This window comes from Lepidochelys kempii, chromosome 1 (genome assembly GCF_965140285.1).
Source record: "Lepidochelys kempii isolate rLepKem1 chromosome 1, rLepKem1.hap1, whole genome shotgun sequence".
Taxonomy (NCBI): Eukaryota; Metazoa; Chordata; order Testudines; family Cheloniidae; genus Lepidochelys; species Lepidochelys kempii.
This window is the reverse complement of record NC_136380.1, coordinates 343,714,478-343,741,445: the sequence shown is the minus strand read 5'-3', so window position 1 is coordinate 343,741,445 and position 26,968 is coordinate 343,714,478. Positions and strand designations below refer to the sequence as shown.

At 50.3% G+C, this 26,968-nt stretch overlaps 1 protein-coding gene across 13 annotated transcripts in view; it reads left to right on the top strand.

Moving 5' to 3' along the window:
• The first annotated feature begins 3,177 nt into the window (after window positions 1-3,177).
• The window catches only part of LOC144930129 (uncharacterized), a 208,657-nt gene continuing 184,866 nt past the window's right edge, over window positions 3,178-26,968 (top strand). For 4 of the 13 annotated variants that reach the window (XR_013635228.1, XR_013635222.1, XR_013635221.1 and 1 more), the window contains exon 1: window positions 11,661-13,915. Coding sequence is in view for 2 of the 13 variants with exons in the window: in XM_078851191.1 (XP_078707317.1) it covers window positions 3,558-3,740 (183 nt within the window). In the remaining 11 variants the exon portion in view is untranslated. Of the gene's footprint in view, window positions 3,741-4,311; window positions 4,688-11,660; window positions 13,916-15,249; window positions 16,974-26,968 lie in introns of those variants that run through there. The other 9 variants (XR_013635226.1, XM_078851192.1, XR_013635230.1 and 6 more) reach the window with 6 other exon arrangements.

The following is a 26,968-nucleotide window of genomic DNA, read 5'->3' as shown; positions in this document are numbered from 1 at the left end:
CGTAGACTAAACATCCCCAGTTCCCTCAGCCTCTCCTCATAAGTCATGTGTTCCAGTCCCCTAATCATTTTTCTTGCCCTCTGCTGGACTCTTTCCAATTTTTTCACATCCTTCTTGTAGTGTGAGGCCCAAAACTGGACACAGTACTCCAGATGAGGCCTCACCAGTGTACAATAGTCTGGAAAGGTTTAGATCCACTGATCTAGAGGAGACAGGAGGGTTAACTGTTCACTGTAAACTTTTACTTCAGGTCATGAACACAATCTCTAACTCAGCTCCCCACTTTCTGTAATGAATGAATAAAAACATCTGATGCCAAAAAATATTGTAACAAATCCGTGGCAACATAGCACTATGCTGCACACCATCACCAGTTAGAATTGTAGCAGAGACAGAGCTTGGATATTTTTAATCCAAAAATAAAGGCATTCAACAAGTGACTCAGAGGAGAATCTCCATTACTTACCAGTATAGGGCCTGTGACACCCTGTTGAGTAATTCTGATTCCATCCATTAGTGATCAGTGGGTACATATGTGTGCATCAATTCATGAACAGTATGGCCTCTTTCAACCCAAATTATTCTATGAAATATTGGATGAGTTTAAAAAAAACCCTAAAGGTTCTCAAAGTCATAGTCCATACTCAAAAATGGTAACTGAGATGAAAAATTTAAATGTAAGCCATAACAAGTGAATAATGCATGGTTTTTGTTCACTTAACTTTTTAGTAGCAAAGACAGAGACTCTCAACTGGTCCAAATCTTGGGACCTGGTTTATTAACCTGAATAACAGTGTGGTTTCACTGTGTTGGGAGCAGGATTTGGGGAGCCCATTCAGAGAGTATGCACCCATTGTATGCTGTACAGCCCACCTTGGACCACGGGGGCAGAGATGACACATGGGTGGGGCATGAAGGGTCATGTGCCTCCCTCATTTCTCCAGATCCCTCTGGAGCGTATGCCCAGAGGCGAGGAGACTGCACTCACCCTGGCAGCGGTGCTCTCCGTGTGTCCATGCAGAACGGGGACGGAGCAGGGCGGCTGGCTGAGCTCCTCCCCTGACCCCCCACATGGGCCTGCTTCGCCTTCCCTGCCGCTGAAGTCCTAGCGCTGCTACCTGCTTTGCACGCTATTCACCGAGGTGAGTTGCGGGTGGAAGCAGAGGCAATGAGTGGGACTCCAGCAGCAGGGAAGGTGAGGCAGCCCTATGTAGCGGGGAGAAGGAGGAGCTCAGCCAGCCGCCCTGCAGCTTCCTCCCTACTCATGCTGCACCACGGACACACGGAGAGTGCCGCTGCCAGTGGGAGGGCTGCCTCTTCGCTTCTGGGAGTCCTGAGAAATTGGGGAGGCATGTGACCCCCCCCAGAACCTTTCATCTGTGTCCCCCACTAGCCACAGCTACATGTTGCCTCGGCACGCAGGTTGAAGCTGAGCTAGGGCCATGCTTGTGCTCTGAGCGGTCCCTGGAGTCCCCCTGCCCCCCGTACTCCCTGTTCCCTAGCCTACTGCCCACCCCAGCCTCATGCCCCCCACCCCCGAGCAGTTCCCAGAGCCCCCCATCTTGGCCTCACGTCCTCCCCACCCCGCATCCTTTGGGGCCAGTCCCTGGAACTCTCTCCACCCTCCCTCCCCACCCCAACCGGCCTTTTCCCCTCCCCAGTCCGCCTCCAGTTACCACTTTCTGCCACATCCCAGCCTCCCCCATCTCCCCAGGGCTGCAATCTGGAGTCGCCTTGGTCCCTCCTGGCTCCTAGCTCAAAAGTACTCACACATATTCACACTGCTTTGCTGCCCAGATCCCAGCCCATACCCATTTCTCCCCCCCCCCCGCCCCCATCTCTGCTACTTGGCTCAATTTGGGGCATGGAGGAATGTTTGAGGGGGCGAGCAGCAATGTCAGGTGACTCAGGCCAGCCCCATGTGTCCAGTTTACAGTTTAGGAAATAAGGTCATCTAACTCTCCGGGCAGGGCACATGGGGAGCTGGCAGGCGATCGGGGAGCTTGGGGGGGCAATCGGGGGTTAGGGGAGTGGAACTGTGTGGGGGCCTGGACCTGGACTGTACTTTGACCAAGAAATTTGGACCTTGACAAAAAATAATTGACTACCCCTGCTCCCCACCATTGGGGCACAAACAGAGCAGAGGCAACTTCAGCACTGAGGTCAGAACAGCAGCCTCAGAATTGCTCTGCTGCAAGCTGCAAGCTGTGTGGCCTGTAAGTAGAATTCCTTCTCTCCAGCCCTGCAGGAGATCCCCAAGGTACACAGGCTGGAGAGAGGATTTGGAGCTAAAGAATAACATAGTAAATGGATGGAACACAGATAATTTCACAGAATTTTAAATGGTCCCCTCTCTCTATATAAAATATGACCAAGAAATAATATATATATATATATATATATATATATATATATATATATATATATATATATATATATAAAAATGCAGTAGCATATACAATACAGCCAAGTATATAAAAATATACACAGTATTTTACAAGGCATTTTTTACACAAATGAACCACAAATTACTTTACAAAGTTAATTTAATTACAGAATGAAATGGTACACCGGTTTTCATTATCTGGTCATGTCTGTAGTTTTAAAATAATGTTTTACGGCCATAAGATAACTCTTTAAAAATGCACAATGGTATTGCCGACATCTTCCATGGCACATCTGCTTAGTTTTACAGACACAAACAAGTTTTTGCTACTGTCAGCACTGAGGACCCAGTTTAGCTGCGGAAGAGCAAAGCTGCATTGTAGTCTGGCTGATGCGTCACCCGCAAAATGAGCAGGCTCCCTTCTGAGTCTGGACTCTTGGGTGCTGGTGGTGATGTAGCAGGCAGAAAGAACAGAGCCTGTTTGGTTGTTAGTTCTGATTTACGATTATTCCCCGTCAGAGATCAAACTGAGCTTCCAGCACAGGCAGTGCAAGGGGAAGAAAAAAAACCAAAACAAAACTTGCTTCCACTTGTCAGCTGAGCCCCTTTTTATTTTAGGAAGCCGTCCCTGCTTAGGAATAAATGGGGCAGCACTAAGAAATCATTCCAGGGAGAGTGGCTTTTGGGACTGGAAAGAGCTGCTGTTCTTTCTACCTTGGAACGGCAGGACGGGTGTGTTCATTGCTTTGCGGGCTGCCGCCCCTCCTGCCAAAGGGGGAGCCCCTCTGGACCGGCGTGAAGGGAGGTTGGTGGACGGGAGGCGACGGTGTTATGCCGCTGTTACTGCTGGTCTTGCCGCGGCTGCTGCAGAGTCACGTGAGAGTCCCCTTTAAGTTTCCATAGAGAGGCCTCTCAGTGTCACATGATGGACATGATATAATGAAACAACATTGTAGCGAGGAAAGCATTGAGGGGAGCCCGGGGCTGCACAAACGGTGTCTGGGAAGGGGGCAGAGAGAGAAGGAAACTACGGGGCACCCTTCAGCACACAGGAGCCCACCTCCATCCACTCGCGAAAGGGGACGTGGAAAAGAGAGGAGGGGTCCCGGTCCCTCTGTTCCCCTCCCACCCCCCTCGGGCCAGGAGGAAGAACAACTTTTAATCAGCACAGATGGGATTGCACCTGTGTCCGGAGTCCCCACCATCCAGAGGAAGAGGAAATTTATATGAAAGAACAGATCTGGAAACTACCTGTTTTTTTTTTTTTTGTTTTTCTTCCACTTTGCTGCGGGGGGTGGGGGGTCGCGGTGCGGGGAAGGCGAGAAAGCTTTGCCAGCACATGGATCAGCGTAAGGTAAGTTATTTATAGTCCTTAAAAGCTCCTCAAGAGGGATTTGTTTTGGGAGGTGTGGTGTATGGGTGTATGACTGCCGGCGGGGGGGGGGAGGGGTTCGTCCTAAATTTTGCATCCCGGACGTTTAAACGAGGAAGGGTGTCCTTTCGCGGTGGCATAGTTTTTCATGGGAGTTTAGGTTCGGGGTGGGAATAGTTTCGCACGTTCGTCTCCTTTTAACTTCTGTTCTCTGCGTCCCTTTGCTCTGGTCCAGGGTCGGGAGCCATGTGGGGGGGGGCAGGCGTTTTGGTCAGGAGGGAGGGAGCGAGGTGGGATTTCCAGCTTGAAATGGGAATTTAAAAATAAAGAAAGGCGATTGCGCCATGTTTGTGTTGCTAAGAGGAGGGGTGGGTGTGGGGGGGCGTGGGTGTGGGGGGGGGGCATGGCTGCAGGCCACATGGCTTCTCTGGAGCGGCTGGGTTGTTCGTGTGTTTTTCCCCCTCCGTGTCCGCATTCCAGCTAATGTTGCGCAGATAAAATTCGAACTTGAGGTAAACAGAAGAGGAAACGAGGGGGCGGGCGGCCGGGCGGGGGGGGGGGGGGGGGAGGCTGTTTCCATCCTGGGATCCCACCTCTCCACTTCGCAGATAACATCCACAGCGGGCACAGCAAGCCCCCCACTCCACCCCCCTCCTTTGTCGCCAGCCAGAAAAATAAGAGCAGTGGGACTGCAAACCATAAACCCCCCCCCCCCCACCCCAGGTCCTCTGCAGCTAGGGTGGTGATGGGAGGGGGCGGAGCGCCTTTTTATCTCCAAAACGTCACATTCCAAATCCATAACAACACAACCCCCCCCACACCCACCCACGCACACACCTGCGCCACCAGCATATAGGGAAGATGCCTTTCCCCCTCGGCAGCATAGTGATCCCCACTTGCTTGCCCCAGGAAAGCATTACGCCGAGTAGGTGAGAGCAGAAATAAATCCCCTTAGTGGGTGCCCCACCTCATCCAGCCGTGTTCCTCTCGGGCACCCAGCGGGCTCAGAGCCTCCCCAACACAGGGTGGAGCGGGTGGCTTTTTTTAACTAAAGCGGGGGGGGGGGGCATGTTTTCCCCCCTTAGTGAAGGTGCAAGGACTAGGTTACTACGGTGCTGAGCATCTGGTTATTGGTCGGTGCTGGAGCTCCGTGTGCGAGCAACGGGTAAGTGTGGCTAGCTGGGTGTGTGGCAGCGGGTGCGGAGGCTTGGCATGTGGTTAGCATCACAGTGATACTGTGATGGAGGTTCGTGGGGATTTGGTAAGTGACTGCTGGGTAGCTGTGTGTTAGACGGGAGGGGGCCTTAGAAACCAGGGGGGAATGACAGCTGCGAGGCGGAGGAAGGCTTTGTGGTTGGGAAGGGGGTTTTGCTCTTTGTGGTGGTTTTGGAAAGCAGCAGAACAGCATTCCCTTAACACGCTTAGGTATCTTCAGCTGGGTATAGATGATCTTGCTTCGTTTTAGGGGAGGGGTGTGTGTGTGTGTCTTTGATTTTGAGGGAGGTGTGCTGGTGGTCTGGGAAAGGTTATCTTTTGAAGTGGTGTGAAGTAGCAAAAATGTGGATGTGTCTGTCATCTGAAGGGGGGGGTGCTGTGATTTGCAAGTTCTAGGTTATGGCACAGGCAATTTAGCTGGCAATAAGTATACTCATCACTAATGTGATGCCCTTCACGTGTCCAGAGCACTGCAAACACAACCACTAATTCATTGGCGCAGGTTTCTTTCTCTGTGCCACGTGGCTAGTGTAGGGGGCAGGCACTTGCCTGCAGTGGTATAGATAGCGGGTAGGGTGAGGTGGGACATGGGTACATGGCAAGATGGGGAATAAAGAGGAGAAAGGACTCCTTTAAAGAGAGAGAGGTATGTGGAATAGAAGAAGGCCCCATATGAGGTATAAGGGTGTATTAGGCCTTAAGGAGCTTGCGGGCAAGTGGAGTTGAGTGAGGAATTACAAAGCCATTTATCCTGGTGAGGAGGGGTAAAAGGGCATTGTGGGGCAGGACACTGGAGAGTGTATATGAGGAGGTAACACACATCATGGGGAGGAAGGGTCAGGAATACTGAGTGGATTATATCTTGAAAGTGATGGGAGTGCCGGGGGAGGGCCTAACAGAGGTGCGCGGGCGGGCTGTAGGCGTGATTGGTTCGAGTGGGGAGTTCAGTATGGGGGTGTAACGTGTTGGGGATGGGGAGACAAGAGTGGGTCTGAGGAAGGTATGCGGGATTTGTGTGTGTGATTTGGGAATGGGAAGATGTACACAGGGCCATGGGGAGGGGCCAAAGGACTGTAGTGGAGGGTCAAGGACAAAACATGTTGTTGAGAAGCAGGGGTGCTGGAACAATGTGTACAGTGGGGGGGCTGAGAGCCATTGAACCGAACTGTAAACCCTGTATATGATGGAAACCGCTTCAAGCCAGGGGGTGCAGTAGCACCCCCAGTTCCAGCACCTGTGTTGAGAAGTGCTTTTCCTGGGTGCATAGAGCTGGCACAGGGCTCTGTACGGGAGGGGTGTGCGTCCTGCCGCAGTGAGGGTTTCTGGGTGGTGTCATACGGGGCTGTACTGGGAGCAAGTGGCACAGGTCTGTGTAAGGGGGTTGGTGTGTATGTATTGGAGACACAGAGCTGTGTTGAGATGAGGGAGTGGGGGGCATAGGTATATGTTGGGGTGAGGGGGGGACACTACATTGTTGGGAGGTGAAAGGGTCTGTATATGTGGGGCAAAGCTGTGTCAGGGTGAGGGGGTCTGTACTTGGGGGCACAGAGCTGTGTTAGGGTGAGGGAGCGTGGGTGGTAACAGGTCTGTGTTGGGGCAAAGTTTGTATGGGTGGGGACAGGGCTGTGTTGGGGCAAAGGGGTGGGTGTATGGATGGGGACGGGGTTGTGTTGTGTCGGAGGGGTAGGGCTGTGTTGGGGTGAATGGGGGGTGGGGACGGGTGTGGGGACAGGGCTGCATTAGGGCAGGGGGTGAGTATAGGGGTGGGGACAGGGCTGTGTTGGGGCGAAGGGGTGGGTGTAGGGGTGGGGACGGGGTTGTGTTGTGTCGGAGGGGTGGGGCTGGGTTGGTGGGGACGGGGTTGTGTTGTGTCGGAGGGGTGGGGCTGGGTTGGGGTGAATGGGGGGTGGGGCAGGGCTGCATTAGGGCAGCGGGTGGCTGTAGGGGTAGGGACAGGGCTGTGTTGGGGCAAAGGGGTGGGTGTAGGGGTGGGGACGGGGTTGTGTTGTGTCAGAGGGATGGGTCTGGGTTGGGGTGAAGGGGTGGGGACAGGGCTGTGTTGGTGGGGATGGGATTGTGTTGTGTCGGAGGGGTGGGGACGGGGCTGGGTTGGTGGGGACGGGGCTGTGTTGTGTCGGAGGGGTGGGGACGGGGCTGTGTTGGTGGGGACGGGGCTGTGTTGTGTCGGAGGGGTGGGGACGGGGCTGGGTTGGTGGGGACGGGGTTGTGTTGTGTCGGAGGGGTGGGGACAGGGTTGTGTTGGTGGGGACGGAGCTGTGTTGGGTCAGAGGGGTGGGGACGGGGCTGGGTTGGTGGGGACGGGGCTGTGTTGTGTCGGAGGGGTGGGGACGGGGCTGGGTTGGTGGGGACGGGGCTGTGTTGTGTCGGAGGGGTGGGGACAGGGTTGTGTTGGTGGGGACGGGGTTGTGTTGTGTCGGAGGGGTGAGGCTGGGTTGGGGTGAAGGGGTGGGGACGGGGTTGTGTTGTGTCAGAGGGGTGAGGCTGGGTTGGGGTGAAGGGGTGGGGACGGAGTTGTGTTGTGTCGGAGGGGTGGGGACAGGGTTGTGTTGTGTTGGAGGGGTGGGGCTGGGTTGGTGGGGACGGGGGTGTGTTGTGTCGGGAGGGTGGGGCTGTGTTGGTGGGGACGGGGGTGTGTTGTGTCGGGAGGGTGGGGCTGTGTTGGTGGGGACGGGGTTGTGTTGTGTCGGAGGGGTGGGGCTGTGTTGGGGTGAATGGGGGGTGGGGCAGGGCTGCATTAGGGCAGCGGGTGGCTGTAGGGGTAGGGACAGGGCTGTGTTGGGGCGAAGGGGTGGGTGTAGGGGTGGGGACGGGGTTGTGTTGTGTCAGAGGGATGGGTCTGGGTTGGGGTGAAGGGGTGGGGACAGGGCTGTGTTGGTGGGGATGGGATTGTGTTGTGTCGGAGGGGTGGGGACGGGGCTGTGTTGGTGGGGACGGGGCTGTGTTGTGTCGGAGGGGTGGGGACGGGGCTGGGTTGGTGGGGACGGGGCTGGGTTGTGTCGGAGGGGTGGGGACGGGGCTGTGTTGGTGGGGACGGGGCTGTGTTGTGTCGGAGGGGTGGGGACGGGGCTGGGTTGGTGGGGACGGGGCTGGGTTGTGTCGGAGGGGTGGGGACGGGGCTGGGTTGGTGGGGACGGGAATGGGTTGTGTCGGAGGGGTGGGGACGGGGCTGTGTTGGTGGGGACGGAGCTGTGTTGTGTCGGAGGGGTGGGGACGGGGCTGTGTTGGTGGGGACGGAGCTGTGTTGTGTCGGAGGGGTGGGGACGGGGCTGGGTTGTGTCGGAGGGGTGGGGACGGGGCTGGGTTGGTGGGGACGGGGCTGGGTTGTGTCGGAGGGGTGGGGACGGGGCTGGGTTGGTGGGGACGGGGCTGGGTTGTGTCGGAGGGGTGGGGACGGGGCTGGGTTGGTGGGGACGGGGTTGTGTTGTGTCGGAGGGGTGAGGCTGGGTTGGGGTGAAGGGGTGGGGACGGGGTTGTGTTGTGTCGGAGGGGTGGGGACAGGGTTGTGTTGTGTTGGAGGGGTGGGGCTGGGTTGGTGGGGACGGGGGTGTGTTGTGTCGGGAGGGTGGGGACGCGGCTGGGTTGGTGGGGACGGGGTGTGTTGTGTCGGAGGGGTGGGGCTGTGTTGGTGGGGACGGGGTGTGTTGTGTCGGAGGGGTGGGGCTGTGTTGGTGGGGACAGGGTTGTGTTGTGTCGGAGGGGTGGGGCTGTGTTGGTGGGGACAGGGTTGTGTTGTGTCGGAGGGGTGGGGACGCGGCTGGGTTGGTGGGGACGGGGTTGTGTTGTGTCGGGAGGGTGGGGACGCGGCTGGGTTGGTGGGGACGGGGTGTGTTGTGTCGGAGGGGTGGGGCTCTGTTGGTGGGGACGGGGTTGTGTTGTGTCGGAGGGGTGGGGACGGGGCTGGGTTGGTGGGGACGGGGTTGTGTTGTGTCGGAGGGGTGTGGCTGGGTTGTGTTGGTGTGGACGGGGTTGTGTTGTGTCGGAGGGGTGGGGACGGGGCTGGGTTGGTGGGGACGGGGTTGTGTTGTGTTGGAGGGGTGGGGCTGGGTTGTGTTGGTGTGGACGGGGTTATGTTGTGTCGGAGGGGTGGGGCTGGGTTGGTGGGGACGGGGGTGTGTTGGGTCGGAGGGGTGGGGACAGGGTTGTGTTGTGTTGGAGGGGTGGGGCTGGGTTGGTGTGGACGGGGTTGTGTTGTGTCGGGAGGGTGGGGACGCGGCTGGGTTGGTGGGGACGGGGTTGTGTTGTGTCGGAGGGGTGGGGCTGGGTTGGTGGGGACGGAGGTGTGTTGTGTCGGAGGGGTGGGGACAGGGTTGTGTTGTGTCGGAGGGGTGGGGCTGGGTTGGTGTGGACGGGGTTGTGTTGTGTCGGGAGGGTGGGGACGGGGCTGGGTTGGTGGGGACGGGGGTGTGTTGTGTCGGAGGGGTGGGGACAGGGTTGTGTTGTGTCGGAGGGGTGGGGCTGGGTTGGTGGGGACGGGGTTGTGTTGTGTCGGAGGGGTGGGGTTGTGTCGGTGGGGACGGGGGTGTGTTGTGTCGGGGGGTGGGGACAGGGTTGTGTCGGTGGGGACGGGGGTGTGTTGTGTCGGGGGGTGGGGACAGGGTTGTGTCGGAGGGGTGGGGCTGGGTTGGTGGGGACGGGGGTTGTGTTGTGTCGGAGGGGTGGGGACGGGGCTGGGTTGGTGGGGACGGGGGTGTGTTGTGTCGGAGGGGTGGGGACGGGGCTGGGTTGGTGGGGACGGGGGTGTGTTGTGTCGGAGGGGTGGGGTTGTGTCGGTGGGGACGGGGGTGTGTTGTTTCGGGGGATGGGGACAGGGTTGTGTCGGTGGGGATGGGGGTTGTGTTGTGTCAGAGGGGTGGGGCTGGGTTGGTGGGGACGGGGGTGTGTTGGGTCGGAGGGTTGGGGACGGGGCTGGGTTGGTGGGGACGGGGGTGTGTTGGGTCGGAGGGGTGGGGTTGTGTCGGTGGGGACGGGGGTGTGTTGTGTCGGGGGGTGGTGACAGGGTTGTGTCGGTGGGGACGGGGGTTGTGTTGTGTCGGGGGGTGGGGCTGGGTTGGTGGGGACGAGGGTGTGTTGGGTTGGAGGGGTGGGGACGGGGTTGTGTTGGTGGGGACGGGGGTGTGTTGGGTCGGAGGGGTGGGGCTGGGTCGGTGGGGACGGGGGTGTGTTGGGTCGGAGGGGTGGGGCTGGGTCGGTGGGGACGGGGGTGTGTTGGGTCGGAGGGGTGGGGACGGGGTTGTGTTGGTGGGGACGGGGGTGTGTTGGGTTGGAGGGGTGGGGACGGGGTTGTGTCGGTGGGGACGGGGGTGTGTTGGGTCGGAGGGGTGGGGTTGTGTCGGTGGGGATGGGGGTGTGTTAGGTCGGAGGGGTGGGGACAGGGTTGTGTCGGTGGGGACGGGGGTGTGTTGTGTCAGAGGGGTGGGGCTGGGTTGGTGGGGACGGGGGTGTGTTGGGTCGGAGGGGTGGGGACGGGGCTGGGTTGGTGGGGACGGGGGTGTGTTGGGTCGGAGGGGTGGGGTTGTGTCGGTGGGGACGGGGGTGTGTTGTGTCGGGGGGTGGTGACAGGGTTGTGTCGGTGGGGACGGGGGTGTGTTGTGTCGGGGGGTGGTGACAGGGTTGTGTCGGTGGGGACGGGGGTTGTGTTGTGTCGGGGGGTGGGGCTGGGTTGGTGGGGACGAGGGTGTGTTGGGTTGGAGGGGTGGGGACGGGGTTGTGTTGGTGGGGACGGGGGTGTGTTGGGTCGGAGGGGTGGGGCTGGGTCGGTGGGGACGGGGGTGTGTTGGGTCGGAGGGGTGGGGACGGGGTTGTGTTGGTGGGGACGGGGGTGTGTTGGGTCGGAGGGGTGGGGACGGGGTTGTGTTGGTGGGGACGGGGCTGTGTTGGGTCGGAGGGGTGGGGACGGGGTTGTGTCGGTGGGGACGGGGGTGTGTTGGGTCGGAGGGGTGGGGCTGGGTCGGTGGGGCTGGGTCGGTGGGGACGGGGGTGTGTTGGGTCGGAGGGGTGGGGCTGGGTCGGTGGGGACGGGGGTGTGTCGGTGGGGACGGGGGTGTGTTGGGTCGGAGGGGTGGGGCTGGGTCGGTGGGGACGGGGGTGTGTTGGGTTGGAGGGGTGGGGCTGGGTCGGTGGGGACGGGGGTGTGTCGGTGGGGACGGGGGTGTGTTGGGTCGGAGGGGTGGGGCTGGGTCGGTGGGGACGGGGGTGTGTTGGGTTGGAGGGGTGGGGCTGGGTCGGTGGGGACGGGGGTGTGTCGGTGGGGACGGGGGTGTGTTGGGTCGGAGGGGTGGGGCTGGGTCGGTGGGGACGGGGGTGTGTTGGGTCGGAGGGGTGGGGCTGGGTCGGTGGGGACGGGGGTGTGTCGGTGGGGACGGGGGTGTGTTGGGTCGGTGGGGATGGGGGTGTGTCGGTGGGGACGGGGGTGTGTTGGGTCGGAGGGGTGGGGCTGGGTCGGTGGGGACGGGGGTGTGTTGGGTTGGAGGGGCTGGGTCGGTGGGGACGGGGGTGTGCTGGGTCGGTGGGGACGGGGGGGTGTTGGGTCGGAGGGGTGGGGCCCTGTGGGGGTGAACGGGGCTGGGTAGGGACAGGACTGTGTCGGGGTGGGGACGGGGGCTGGGGCTATGTTAGGGTCCGGGGGGACTCGGCTGTAGGGGGTGCTGTGGCAGCTGATCGCACGGCCGGGGTGGAGCGAGCGCGACCCGACCTAGCGGCAGCGGCCCGAACCCGAGCTCTCAGGGCCGCCGCCGCCGCCCCCCTGCTGCACCAGCCGCCGGCTGTGGGGCCACGCCCACTGCGCGCCTGACCAATCCCCGGCCCGCGCCGCTGCGGTAGCCGCCGCCCGCCCCTGCCAATGAGCGCGTCGCTGCCGTCTCTCCGCCCACCCTCCTGTTTGTTATGGTCCGGGCCACGTGCCGCCGGCTCAGCTTGTCACGCGGCAGGGCCCCGCGCCGCCCCGCCCCCACCGCCGTCCTACCTCTTCGGCCCGGAAGGAAGGCGACACAGGTGGGGGATGGGCGCGAAAACCAGACAGACCAGGAAGGGAGCAGTTCGCGCCCGCGCGTCCCGGCGCCCCACGCGGGGTCCGATTCCCGCCCACGGGTCCAGGCGCCCTGCCCTGTCCGACCCTGCGAGGGGGCAGCTTCCTTCCTGTGGGTCCCAGGGCCCCGCCTCATCAGGCCCCAGCAGGACACCGATTCCCGCCTCTGTGCCTCCGGGTCCTGCCCTAGGCAGCCCCTCACAGGATTGATGCTTGCACGTGGATACTGGTGCCCTGTCCCGTCGTATTGCACAGGGAGACTGATTCCTCCCCAGGCGTCCCAGGGCCCTGCGCCATCCGGCTCCATGAGGCAACCAGTTCTTCGTCCTGGGTCCCGCGGCCCTGCTCCCATCAGACCAGACAAAGGGACCAATTCCTGCTTCTGGGGTTCTAGGGCTCTGCTCTGTCAGACCCCACGAGGGGAATTCCTGCTGGTCAGTCCAGGGGCCCTGCCCTGTCAATTCCACGAAGGGACCAATTCCTGTTCTTTGTTCCCAGAGCCCTGCCACATCAAACCCTGAAGGGACAAATTTCTATCTCCGTGTAACTGGGCACTGCCTGTTAAAACCCATCCAGGGTCCAGTTGTTATCTACAGGTATCTTGGCATCATCCCATCTAGGTACCAAATCAGGCCTGTGGTTGTAACTTTTTATGGAAGTCTTTTTTGTTTGTCTCTTAATAAGGTTGTATGAAGAAAGGCCTTGGGGGTTGGCACCTCTATTTAGATATGGCTGCACAGCTTTCACCACAAATAGTAACAGGATATTTTTTCTAGACTAGTAGGCTATTGAATATTGAAAGGAGAGAAGCAGGGTAGGAGAAATATAACTAAGAGTGTCTTGCAATGTATTTTGTTGTTAAACTTTTCAAAAAGATGGAATCATCTAGTAAAATTATCCAGGGATACAATTTGCCTAAATGGTTGTAAAGAACTAAATAACAGCGAACAGAGAAGTACAGGGAATGGAGAAGAGAAATTGTTTTATGATAGATGATGAGACAGAGAAATGCAGGAATGCTGTTGCTGAGGAGACGATTCTTGCTCTAACATTGGTAAGGTTGTAATGCCAGACAAAGGGTATAAGAAGGGGTGCAGCAAGATTAGGTTAATGCGTACCTAGGACGTTATCTTGCATGGGATGGGGACAAGATCAGGGAGTGTGCACAGCCATTTGCCTGATTGAGCCATAATCCTTCTCTCACTTACACCATTGTAAACTGGATATTGTTCCCTTCAATCAGTGGAGTTGCCCAGATGTAAGAGGGAAGTTGGGCTCAGCATTTTAATAACAGGAGTGTAATTTTGAACTATGCTGAAATGAATGAGAGGCCAGGAGTTGATTTGAAGATTGGGATGGTAGGTGCATTTTGCATATGGTGTGGAGAGCAAGGACCTTAGGGAGACTAGATGCTTTCATAGCACAAATAATATTATGCACAGGAATATCTTTAGTCACTTAGCATGGTGACAGGTTTCAGAAGGGTAGCCGTGTTAGTCTGTGTCAGTAAAAACAACGAGGAGTTCTTGTGGCAGCTTAGAGACTAACACATTTATTTGGGCATAAGCTTTCATGGGCTATAGCCTACTTCATCAGATATGAAGTGGGTTATGGCCCATGAAAGCTTATTTTTACTCGCCTAGGTAATCTCATTGACTTGCTTAGTATAGGTACAGCTATACTTACTCTTTGGATTTTGGGAGAGGAACAAAAACAATTCATCTGAAACTTGTTACTCAATAAAGACATATCTTTTTGATATAGATTTGAGCAGAGTGAAAGGAATGTAGTCATGCAGAACACTCCTGACACTGAAATTTGTGATGTCCGTGGATCGGTAGGCTGAATAAACAATGGTGGACACACCAGGAAATTGCCTTCTTCTTCATTCCTGCTGGTGAGATGCTATTAATTTAAAAATGTGTTCCCATCTCCCATTGCTCTTTAATATTACTGAGCTCATTTATCTTCTCAGTGAGACAGCTAGGAGGAAAAATATTTCATTTTGTAACTTAGTTCACCTTCAAAAAGAACAGATGTTACTTCATGCCGCCAGTTTGTAGCAAGGCTCACTGTGTACTGTACGCTGTGTTTTATGGAGCGGTTGTGGTGATGAATACAGTGTGTATTAAAAAGGGTTATGAAAAACAGCTATTGTGCCTGACTTCTCTTTTTTTTCTATTTAAATAATGCCTGTTTATATCTCACATAAGATATGCCCAAAATTTCATTGTAGGAACTCATGACTTGCCAATTTTCACTGGTAAATAAATAAAAAAAGGATCACTCTTTTAGTGTAGAAGAGTTCAAAAAAGTATCTGAAAAGGAAACTGCTAAACAACGGTTGGTTGTTGGTTTTGCAATGGGAAGTAATGAAACCTATTTTTTCACTTCAATAAAAAGCGAAATTGTGAACTTATTTCATAAACGTTACTGTACCTATGCTACTAATAACCTAAGAACTTCTTGTTCATGCTTCACTGTTCCATTACTTATTTACTTTACTGCATTTCTCTCAACTTTGACAATGAAAATCTGTGAAGGCCGGCCTTCAGTGCAACTATGTTTGGGTTGCCATGTTGCCAACTCTAGTGATTTTTATTGTTGTCTTGTGATATTTGGAGGTGTGTTTTCTCCTTAAAGCTCCAGCTGCTGGAATCGTGTGATTATGTCAGAATCTGAGATTTCATTAAAAAAAATATAACCCTTATGGTTGCAGACAAAAACCTTTGAAAATGTGAACCCTTTAAAAGCTCTAAAACCAGAAGGAAAATAAAAAGACTCCTTCCCCATAGTATTTCTTTCAAGCCAGTATCATTATTTTTTGAGCCTGACTCATGATTTTTGAATGACTGGGGTTGGCAATACTGAGGTTGCTACTGTGACCACTGGAATTTAAAAAAAAAAAAAAAAAAGTGTCTTGGAAAATTTCTTTTGGCTTTGGATTTTTGTAAAGACTCTTATTTAAAAAACAAAAACAACCCAACAACATTTTAGCTTGTAAAGAGGGCATTGTTGTCTGGTGGTTAGAACAAGGGACTGGGAATTGAGATTGCTGGGTTCTATTTCCAAGTTTTATCATTGATGTTGTCTGTAACTTAACCTCTCTATCCATTTCCTGGTTTGGGACTTGATACTTACCTTATAGTGGTGTTATGAGGCTGAATTCATTAACGTTTGCAAACTGCTTTGAGTTCTTGGATGAAAAGCATTATATTATAATTCTTGCAGGTGGTGCAGGGGTACATCTGTGCAGCGCTCATGAATGGTGTAGTGGCTGGGAATGGCGAACCGCAGCCACTGGGAGCTGCGGGCGGCTGTGCCTGTGTACAGTCAATGTAAACAAACTGTCTCGCAGCCTGCCAGTGGATTACCTTGATGGGCCATATGCGGCCCGCGAGCCGCAGGTTGCCCACCGCTGGATTAGAGATTTCCTCCTTCCCAACCAATTTAAACCGCTGACAACTTGAAAGTGAGAGGATGTAACAAGCTACAGTGAAATGAGTCTTTGTGAAATTATTTGTTTAATATCAAGAAAAAAAGTTTGCTTCCAGTTTCTCCTGTGCTTTTTAAAACAAACAGATTAACTTGTGTTTTCCAGAGGCTGCTTGCTACATTATTGTAGAGTTTTCAGTTCATGCTTTTAGGCTCTTATTTTGAGAATTTTTTTCCAGCGATGTAGGTGTCTTTCATTGTCTGGTTTCAGAGTCTCAGCCGTGTCCAGTCTGTATCCGCAAAAAGAACAGGAGTACCTGTGGCACCGTAGAGTACTCCTTTTCATTGTCTGCTGAGCGTGCTCTGTGGCTGTTAGGTGATCACTTTGCCCAGTGTTCTGGCCTTCTTCTGATTTTAATGTCATGGTTGTGGTCTACCTTCCTGGAGCAGTTATGCACCCTGTGAATTTTAATAGCTTGCAAGTATATCCAACTGAACACCATCTTTGTGTAGTGATTTCTTTGTAAGTATTTTTCTTCCTCTTCTCCACTGCTGTTCTCTATAAAATGAAGCTGTTTCTGTTCTGGAGACCTATTTTTTGACCATTGTGTAATAATTGTTTTAGTTAAATGGTTAAACTTTCAATTGTTATTTGTATGTGTTTTGAAACCCATTTTAGAATGGGTTTGTTGCTGTGTAATAAACAGATTTCATTTATTTTCTGTGTAATGCTTTAATAGCATGAGTTATGATTTATGTTTGGGGATAGAGGGATCAGATGAGATCCTGGGCTTTAAGTTGTATTCCATATCTTTTAAACGGTTTGTGATTTGGGAGAGGAGAATAAAAATACTTTATAGTTCTGTAGTGCCTTCCATCCAAGGATTTCTAAATGTTTGGCTGACATTAACCAGCCATCCCCAGATATTATTTTAGTTTTTTAGGTAGAGGGAAAAGTGAGTCATAGAAAAGTTAAATCTTTTTGACTGATGAAGTTTGTGACACAGTCAGGATTATAACTTAAGAATCCTGTGTCCTAACCAGGAGGCCATCCTTAAGTTAAATATTTTTAACTTGCTTGTGGAGAGTAAGATTCTAACCTTTTAACCTCATGCATGCTTTTTCTTGATGAGACATGTGTAAGAAGGATCACTTTTGTGTAGATGAGCAGGACTAAGAAAAGCACAAATAGAGTGCAAATATTCAAGTTATGTAGTAAAAATGTTAAATAATAAATTTTAGTCTGCAGCAAGGGAGATTCAGGTTAGATGCTAAGAAAAACTTTCTAACTATAAAGCTAGTTAAGTACTGGAACAGGTTACCTAAAGAGGGGGTGGTATCCCCATCACTGGAGTTTTTTAAAAGCAGGTTTAATAAACATGTCAGGCATGGTGTAGGTGTACTCAGTCCTGCTTCAGTGCAGGGGGATGGACAGTTGACCTCTTGAGGTACCTTCTAGCCCTAAGTTTCTATGATTGTATTTTAGGGAAGAATTTTAATGGTATTTTGTATTGTATGAAGTAATATTTTGCTTTTTTAAAGAATAAGAACATAAGACTGGCCATACTGGGTCAGACCAAAGGTCCATCCAGCCCAGTATCCTGTCTACCGACAGTGACCAATGCTAGGTGCGCCAGAGGGAGTGAACCTAACAGGTAATGATCTAGTGGTCTCTCTCTTGCCATCCATCTCCACCCTCTGACATAAATATTTTGTCATACTGGTGTGAGTTTGTGCATGCCATTGCCCTCTCTGGATGAAATCAGACGTACTGAACTGTTGTAAGCCTATACATCCAAAGCTAATAGAGATTATAGTTTGGGCTCAGCACTTCAAAAAAGAGAACGTTTGTTTTGTTTTTATATACTTTTGCAGTGGAAGTAAATACTCATGAAAACATTTCTATTAAATTGTAAGACCCTGTTTATATATTTTTAAAACCATCTAAATGTTAGGTCTAAAATTCACTGACTTCTATCACTTTAACTTACACCAGTGTTTTGGTTTTTTTTCCCCTCCCCTTCTTCTCCCCTCCACATGCTCTTTTGCCGTGTGGTCTCTTTCTCTACTTTTTCTCCCTGCACATTTTTCTTGATCACTTTCCCCTCTTCTCCCACTGCACACGCTGCCCAACTGGCTGTTTTTTCTTCTTCCCAACAACCTTCTTCTCCCACTTGTGATTCTCAGTCCAAAGCTCAAGTCCCAAGGGCAGTTTCTGTTTCTTTTCTTCCACCCAAGTTCAGCCGTGGCCTCTTAAGGGAAGAAGCTAAACTGATTCTTCCTTGTTTAAAATTGCTTTTACAAGAACTTGTGCTATCTGTACAGTGAAGACTCTGGATGTCTATAGAAAGAGATGGAAGCAAGAAGGAGGAGCCAGCATCAGGTGACAGGCCACCTCTCCATGGGTCATGGTCTAGGAACTACACTGTTGTCTTGTAGCTAAAACCTAAAACTTTTTAAAAATATAGGCAAATGTCTCAGGTTTAATCTTTAAGTTATTTGGTTTCTGCCTGTTCACAGTAGTCCAAAGACACATCAAATAAGGAGGGGGTAAAATGCGGGTAATGCTAGCTATGTACTCTTAGAGTATTCTTTCTGTTATGTTACTTTTGAGAAGAAATTAGAGAAGAGGATATCCTAGAGTAATAGCACTAGCTAAATATTTTAAATGCAAGGCCGTCCCAGTGACGCATTCTGTTACATATGTCTAGTTATGTTTATAACTATCTTCTGTGATATAACACCCAGTTCTGCCCAAATTGTTAAAAAGGACAGCAAGCAGTTATCAACTTTGGCTAAGGTCATCATGAACATTTAATGACTAGATGTAAACACTAAATGAAATGAAGCCAAGGATGATATTTACCTTTATGGGCAATAAATCTTGCTGTCCAAAAAGAGAACACAGTTTACATATAATGTTAAATACATTAGAAAGTTAGTTATGATATGGATTTCACGTAAGCTGCATTTGAAAGTCTCAGGGCCTGATTCTTATTAGAATCTAGTTCTTAGATTTTTCTAAAGTACTAGAGATAAACAGTCTAAATACTATAGTCTATATCTCTATTGCCATTATAGTTTCTTTGCATATAACAAGCCTGTTCTTTAAAGTCTATTTCCTGTCAGATGTAAGTAAAACAGCTTGATGGCTTCTAACACCATAAGAAACTAACAGAAAACTAACCACAAGTATCAGCCAACAGTATCTAAAATGTAAATCAAGTTATCTTATTCCAGCTAATTGCAATAACTAGCTCTTTATTCAGTATATCTCTTTAAGCATCCCATAATTTAAAACAATGTTCCTTCCTGTGGTCCTCATCAGTGTGTGTAGTAGTGTGTCTTGTCTTCTGTCAGGCAGGTGATGCCTGTGGGGATGAATAATTTTGGGGGCTAGCCCCTCCTCTTCCTGCTAGTGCCCACTCTCTTTTTCTTTCTTCAGTTGTTTTCTTTCCTCGATGGAGTAACAGTAGCTAGTACTTATTCTCTGACATACTCTTTTGTTTCTATGGTCTCAAAGAACTACTGACATCTGAAATCTAAATAGAACAAAAGAAACCAGAAGTGAACAAGAAATCTAGCAGGAAGGGCAAAAAGTGCCCGCCCTGTTCTTCTACCCCACTTCTGCCTTCAGTTGTGGAGCCTTCACGCAGTTGTCCAGAATTCTTCCCTCCACCAGAATTCTGGTGGAATTCTCCCCTCCATTGTCAGAATGATTGATGGAAGATAATCATCTCCAGTTTCCTCCTTGCTCTAGCATCTCTGCTGAATGTGTAAGCTCGGATGGAGTTTTACATAATGCTTGACTTCAAGGACTAGGCTGTGCAGCAGCATCTTATTCCAAGACTTGTCAGTACCTCATCAAGCCCTCTGCACACATTCTTGGGGTGGTGACATTTGCTCTAAGCTTTGTCTTTTATCCTTTTCATTCAAGAGCCCTTGCTATCTAGGTATGTGCTGGACTCAGTTTCACACTTCAGTGAAAATACCTCTCTTCCTACTCCAGCAACACTGTCAAATATATTTATCAGACTTCCTCCTTTTGGTGAAGACCCGGCTGCATTTCTTTGTTTGGAAATCCCCAGTCAAGCATGGTCTTAAACAAGGTGTGCAGATTTCCTTTTGTAAACCACAGTGCCAACCCAAGTCCAGTTGGAGCCAGTTCTGGATTTCCCTTTTTCTGTCACAGGAACAACATTTCTTCTGGGTCCAGGATTAAGTCTGTGATTTGTGAAGACTAGATCATTGAATTTCACAATCCTTCTCTCCCAATTCCCTGAAGAAGAGCTACATGCAGCATATCTTGCAGTGTGGGGTGTGTGGTGTCTGCCATTTTCCCAGTTCCACTCATTCAACTTCAACCTCTTTACTAACTAAATATGACTAGCCATTAACACTTATAGATCCAGAAATCTGTTTTATATTTTTGTTACCCAAGTATAACTAGACATACAAGCAATTGAATAAGATTTTTTAATGTTCTTTATTTGGTTTAGTCAACTCTGGTGTAGTTAAAGTGTCATTTGAATTATTTAAATAAAATTAATGAGAATTTTGTTGAATTACATCTGATAGTTACATAGAATGCTTAGACTCTTCTCCTTCCCCACTTCTACCTGCTTTTGCTCCTCTTCATCAAGGCTTTGTGTTGTTGGTCCCTCTACTTGCCCTCTAATCATTAATCATGAAAAGCATAGTCAGCATTTGCTAGCTGGCTCCCATATTCCAAATGTCCGAAGTTACTTTTTAGAGTGCTTCTGCTTCATCTCCTCCCCAACTTTGAAAGGAGGAAGTGCTGATACTTTTTAGTTTCATCCTGCCCTACAGGGTGTGCTGTGGGCAACAGAAGCTTCAACCCTGCTTCAGGGAAGAGGGATCCTGACAACTTAAGTAGGAAGGGCTGTGAATTCTCTGGCATAGGGAAGGGTTGGGTTGAGCATTCATGGGATACTGAATAGGAAAGGACAAGAGTGGTGGTTGCATGTGTGTGACAGTAGATGACCAGGGTGCATGAGTGGGAGGAAGCCAGTAAATGAAGTCTATAGGCAGGCTTTTGTGAAAGAGGAGGGGATGGAAGTTTAGCCAAAAGATGAGGGAGAAAATGGGGGACCTGAAGGAACGAGAGGGACACTAAAAGCAAGGGAGATCAGAGTAACTGAAATTAACTTTTATCAAAGTTCAGTGCCAAAATGAAAATAAAATAAAAATGAAGTTTAAATTTTCATACAAATGATAGGATTTGAACAATCCACAAAATGTGTCTGCAGTGCTCTGTTTATTACCAGTACATGTGTGTAATATGTAAGATGATCATATAGCTGTTAATTTAAGAGGAGTTGTGATTTGTAGGCTGCTCCAGGTATTGCCCATCTGTGTGGTGTTGCGGCTGGGAGGGGTAAGAGGATAGGTGTCACACATAGGGATCTCTCCTCATTTTCTCCTTGTGGTGGATGCAGAGGGCATTTTATGATCCCATTGGGGGCTAGGCTGGGGGGCAAGATTGCAACTGGCACCTATGCCAGCCTGCTTTTCAAGCCATTCTGTTTTTCTCTGAACACACCCCTGAAGCCACCTGCTTGGCCATAATATCTGCCCTCCACAGTTCACTTGCCCACTGGGCCCTTCTTACATCCGCCCTAGTTGTGGAGATTGTCTGGGTGGAAAGGGTAGACACGATTTGCTCTGAAGACTGTCAACTCCAATCAACTTACCCTACCAATTCACGATTTTAGGGAGAAGTGAAGTTCTCCCTGCAGCCCCACCACAGAAACAAAATACCAAGCTGGAATCTCAAACTTATCTCTCCTGTATGGTGGTTTATTGTGCTACCATTAGATTAATAATGGTAATCCAAAGCCCTGGCTGGGATGATTTAACTGGGAATTGGTCCTGCTTCGAGCAGGGGGTTGGACTAGATGACCTTCTGGGGTCCCTTCCAACCCTGATAGTCTATGATTCTATGATTCTAATAAATTGGCCCAGGATAATGTTGTCTTTTTAAAGAGCTTATTTTCAAATGTTTTTAAATCTGTTCTTGTGTTTTACCATAAACTGATGTGGTCCAGCAGTCTTCTGGCTCAAATACTGGAAATATTTTGTTTTTCTTTTTAAATGAGTCATCCCCATGCATCTGTAAGTGCAATGATTTTCTATTAAAGGATTCCTTTTACCCTATTAAATTGTCATCATATGGTGCATTTAATGTAGATTTACTACCAAAGAACTAAAAGAGCCTAGGTAACAAACAAGAGGAATTGGAATTGCTCATTTATGAGCATAAATTCAATCTCGCTGAAATTACTGAAAGATGGGGGGATGATTTAATGTGTGCCATGTTGCTTTTATATCATTCTAGTATTTTAATCAAAATGTCATGCAGTACCATGTTAAACACTGTGCCAGAGTTGGCATATATTACTCTAGGTAGATGGCAACAGAAGTGGGCAGCAGGAGTGTAGGCTGCAGTCACTCCTTGGGAGGAAGGTGGTGTGTTGGGACTATAGAGGGTAGTCCACAGTTGCTTCCTGGGAGGAGGGAGTTGGGAGGCTGGCAAATCCAAACAGGGGGAAAGCCAGGAAGTTAGGAGAAGGCTCAAGGGACTAGCAGCAAGGAATAACAAGGCAGACCTTGGCTGCTAACTGGGGGAGCCCTGAGCTGGAACCCCGAGTAGAGACAAGTCCAGGCAGAGGAGTGTGGACTGCCTGGGACAATTTGGTCTCAAAAGGACTTTGTTGCAGTCCCCCTCTGCCCTCTCCAGAAGGGGAAACTATGTTGTGACTCGGCCAGGTTATGAAAAGGAGGCTGCAGTTCCTGGAGCGAGAGGGGCTGCAGGATGAGAAGACGGTAGGAGAGAAACTGCTGGAGGAGGGCACCACACCTGGCCAGAGCTGTCCCCAGGATGGCCAGCAGGAGATGCTACCCGTGGTGAGGGCACCCCGTGACAGCATCCCAGGATTGCATTAGCTCTTTTGGCCACAGCGTCACACTGATAACTCATATTCAGCTGACTATCCACCACACACTCCCAAATCTTTTTCAAAGAGACTTCTTCCCAGGACAGAATCCAACATGGCTTATACTCTTTATTCCTAGAGGTATATATTTACGTTTAGCTGTATTAAAATGCATACTGTTTACTTGCTCCCAGTTTACCAAGTCTTCCAGATCACTGTATAAGCGACCTGTCCTCTCCACTATTTACCACTCCTCCAATTTTTGTGTCATCTGCAAACTTTATCAGTGGTGAATTTATGTTTTCTTCCTGGTTATTGATAAAAATATTAAATCGCATAGGACCAAAAACCTATCCCTGCAGGACCCCACTGAAAACAGACTTGCTTGATGATGACTCCCTGTTTACAATTACATTTTGAGACCTATCAACTGACCAATTTAAATCAGCAGGTCCAGATATCTTGCATCCAAGAGTTTTAAAAGAGCTTGCTGTGGATTTTCAATAAGTCTTGGAGCACTAGAGAAGTTCCAGAAGACTGTTGTGCCAGTTTTTGAAAAAGATAAACAGAATGACCTAGATAATTATAGGCTTGCCAGCCTGACTTCGATCCTGGGCAAGATAATGAAGCAGTTAATATGGCATTCGATAAATAAAGAGGGTAATGTAACTAATGCCGATCAACGTGGATTTACGGAAAATAGATGCTATCAAACTTACCTGATTTTTTTTTTTTTTTGGATGAGATTACAAATTTGGGTTACCCGCCTGTCCCTGCCCAGCTGAGCCTCGTGTGTAGTTAATCCATCTCTGCCCCCTGGCTTCTCCAGGAAGGAGCAGTGGAAGCTTCCTAAAAGTACGGTGGCCACTGGTGCCTGAACCAGGGCCCCACCCCTTTCATGCCGCCCCTTTCCCTGAGGCCCCGTGGATGCATAAACAGAAAAATCCACATTGACTGTCCTGCATTTAGGATGGAAGAATCCCATGTACTGCTTGGTACAGGCTGGGGACCGAATGGCTAAGTGGCAGTCCTGCAGAAGAGGACCTGGGGATTACAGTGGATGAGAACCTGGATATGAGTCAGCAGTATGCCCTTGTAGGCAAGAAGACTAACGGCATATTGGGCTGCATTAGTAGGAGCATAGCCAGCAGATCAAGGGAAGTGATTATTCTTCTCTATTCAGCACTGATGAGGCCACATCTGAAGTATTGTGTCCAGTTTTGGGCCCCCCACTGCAGAAAGGATGTGGACAAATTAGGGGGCTCGAGCACGTGACTTAGGAGGAGAGGCTGAGGGAACTGGGCTCATTTAGTCTGCAGAAGAGAAAAGCGAGGCGGGGATTTGATAGCAGCCTTCAATTACCTGAAAGGGGATTCCAAAGAGGATGGAGCTCGGCTGTTCTCAGTGGTGGCAGATGACAGAACAGGGAGTAATGGTCTCAAGTTGCAGTGGGGGAGGTCTAGGTTGGATGTTCGGAAACACTATTTCACTAGGAGGGTGGTGAAGCACTGGAATAGGTTACCCAGGGAAGTGGTGGAATCTCCATCCTTCGAGGTTTTTGAGGCCCAGTTTGACAAAGCCCTGTCTGGGATGATTTAGTTGCTGTTGGTCCTGCTTTGAGCAGGGGATTGGACTAGATGACCTTCTGAAGTCTCTTCCAACCCTAGCCTTCTATGATAAACAGAAGAATCTCAACAAACAAGATTGATTGTTTTACCTCTGGATTTGGCCCTGGTGCAGCTGCTGCTGGAATTCAGTATGCAGTTCTGGTGCCCACAATCCAAAAAGGATGTTGATAAATTGGAGAGGGTTCAGAGAAGAGCCATGAGAATAAAAAATAACTAGAAAACATGCCTTATAGCGGGGTGGACAAACTTTGTGGCCCGAGGGCCACATCGGGGTTGTGAAATGGTATGGAGGACCGGGTAGGGAAGACTGTGCCTCCGCAAACAGCCTGGCCCCCGCCCTCTCCCACTTCCTGCCCCCTTACTGCCCCCCTCAGAACCCCCGACCCATCCAACATCCCCCCTCCCGCTTCTTGTCCCCTGACCACTCCAACTCCTATACACGCCCCCGCCCCCTGACAGGCTCCCTGGGACCCCCGACCCATCCAACCCCGCCCCATTCCTTGTCCCCTGACTGCCCCCTCCCGGGACACCCTTCTCTTAACTGCCTCCCCAGGACTCTGCCCCCTATCCAACTCCCCGCTCCCTGTCCCCCCCCCCCAGAACTCCCCTGGGGCCCCACCCCCTATTCAACCTCCCGCACTCCCTGTCTCCTGACCCCTCCCCCCCCCGAACCTCCGCCCCATCCAACCACCCCCTGTCCCCTGACTGCCCCCTGGGACCTCCTGCCCCTTGCTCCCTTACCAGGCCGCTCAGAGCAGCAGGACAGGCTTATTGGAAAGCCTGGGAGGTGGGCGGGCGCAAGCCGCTCTGCCCATGCAGTGGCGTGACTGCGGGGGATGGGGGCAGCAGGGGAGCGGCCGGGGGCTAGCCTCCCCAGCCGGGAGCTCAGGGGCCGTAGTTTGCCCACCTCTGCCTTATAGTGATAGATTCAAGGAGCTCAGTATATTTAGCTTAACAAAGAGAAGACTAAGGGGTGATGTGATTAAAGTCTGTAAGTACTGGCATGGAAAACAAATATTTAATAATTGGCTCTTCATTCTATCAGAGAAAGGTGTAACACAATCCAATGGCTGGAAACTGATGCTAGACAAATTCAGACTGGAAATAAGTGTAAATTTTTAATGATGAGAGTAATTAACTATTGGAACGACTTACCATTTGCTATCAATGACAATTTTTAAATCAGGATTGGATGTTTTTCTAGAAGAACTACTCTAGGAATTATTTTAGGGAAGTTCTATGACCTGCCTTTGTTATACAGGAGGTCAAACTAGATTATCATAATTTTCCCTTCTGGCCTTAGAATCTGTGAATGTATGAAAGTATAAAATCTGCCAAAGGTGTCCATTTCCAAATACATCTTTTTAAGCTATATGCCCTTTAAATTATTGGGCCTGTTCTTTCTCTTAAACATCAGTGTAAGTCAAGACTTCTTTGGAGTTACTCTGGACTTACAGTGGCGAAAATGATGAGAGAATCAGGTCCACTCTCTATATGTGTATACTGAAGCTAATTCTTAAAGTAAAACTTTTTTTGCTTGTATGTATCTGTTTTTTGTTGTCATTTGAGGAGCTCTGATTCATGGGATACAGAAAACATCTAGCTGTACTCCCTGCACTCATTGGTGGAATAATGACTAAAAATGGCAGCTTGTATTATTGAACTGTTACATTAATTTTCATATAGTAATGAAAATAAACACTTCAAAGAATCTCTGAAGAGGGATATCTGACTGGTGCATGTTTGATCATTCATGGCATGTGACAGCTGGACAGAAAATTATATTGGCATGTTAGTGATCACTTCATAGTCCCAGTTCTTTAATAGCCCCATTTGTCTGTTTTTATAGAGCTTGTTTGCTTTTAAATTGGAAAATCAAAACATCTGTATTTGTTTAGGAGACCATGTAACTGACAGAACACATGCTAATTGATGTATTAACAGTTCGGAATATGGTTCCACTGCTTTTGCCGTGTGAAAGGGATCATGTCAGGCTGCAAGAGGCTGCACTAGGTGTGCAGTACAGATCTGATGTTACATTATCCCCTTACTTCTCCTCCATCCTATAACCATTCTGTCTCAGCAGGGATTGCTAGACTTAGCTTAGTTAGCTTCAGATGTCTATTGTTGGGGTGTTTCTAACATTACTGTAGAACTTCAGCTAGTCTGTAATAATAGCAGTGGGGATCTTTTTAGGGGGAAAGGAAAGGAAGTGGTAAAGGATGGGCAGATTAGAAAGGCTGGGAATTGGGGTTGTGGCAAGATAGAATAGGAGAGGAGAAATGTCTATAAATAGGAAAACAGATGACAGACTGGAATTCTGTCCCACCAGAAATAGCACCCCTTGTCAGAAATGCATAGGAAACTCTTCCTCCTCAGAGAGAGGCTGTTTTGGTATTGGGAAGTAGTATGACTGATCAGGAGCTTGATCTAAAACACAAATTTTCATGACCCCAATATTTTGGTCATATGGGGGACTCTGATAGGATTCCCCCAGATTTATTTGAATATTTTTTCTCATTCAAACATAATATTGTCATTGCACTTGTTTTAAATCTTGGTAAGATGTAACATTAGAAAGTCCATGTGCCAAAAAGAGCTATCTTATTCTCTTCTCTAGAAACCTATGTACATTTGCAGTGCTAGTAATGTTTGATGGTTGGTTTAGATGCTGGGAATCAGGAATGTGTATGGTAAGTGTGTTTCACAATAGACTTTAGAGTTCAGACATTAAACATTAAAAGGTTATGTTTCTGCTACCAAGAAGTTAATGGTGTTTTGGCTTCAACGCTTTAAATGAGACAAGTGCAGCTTTGACGTGTATGCTAAAAGTCTATAAATCCTATGTGCAGTGTTTGCTTACTCCTGGGGGAATTCTGCACCACTGCACAATGCAGAATTTTGCAGAAATTAATGTTGGGTGTGCAGAAT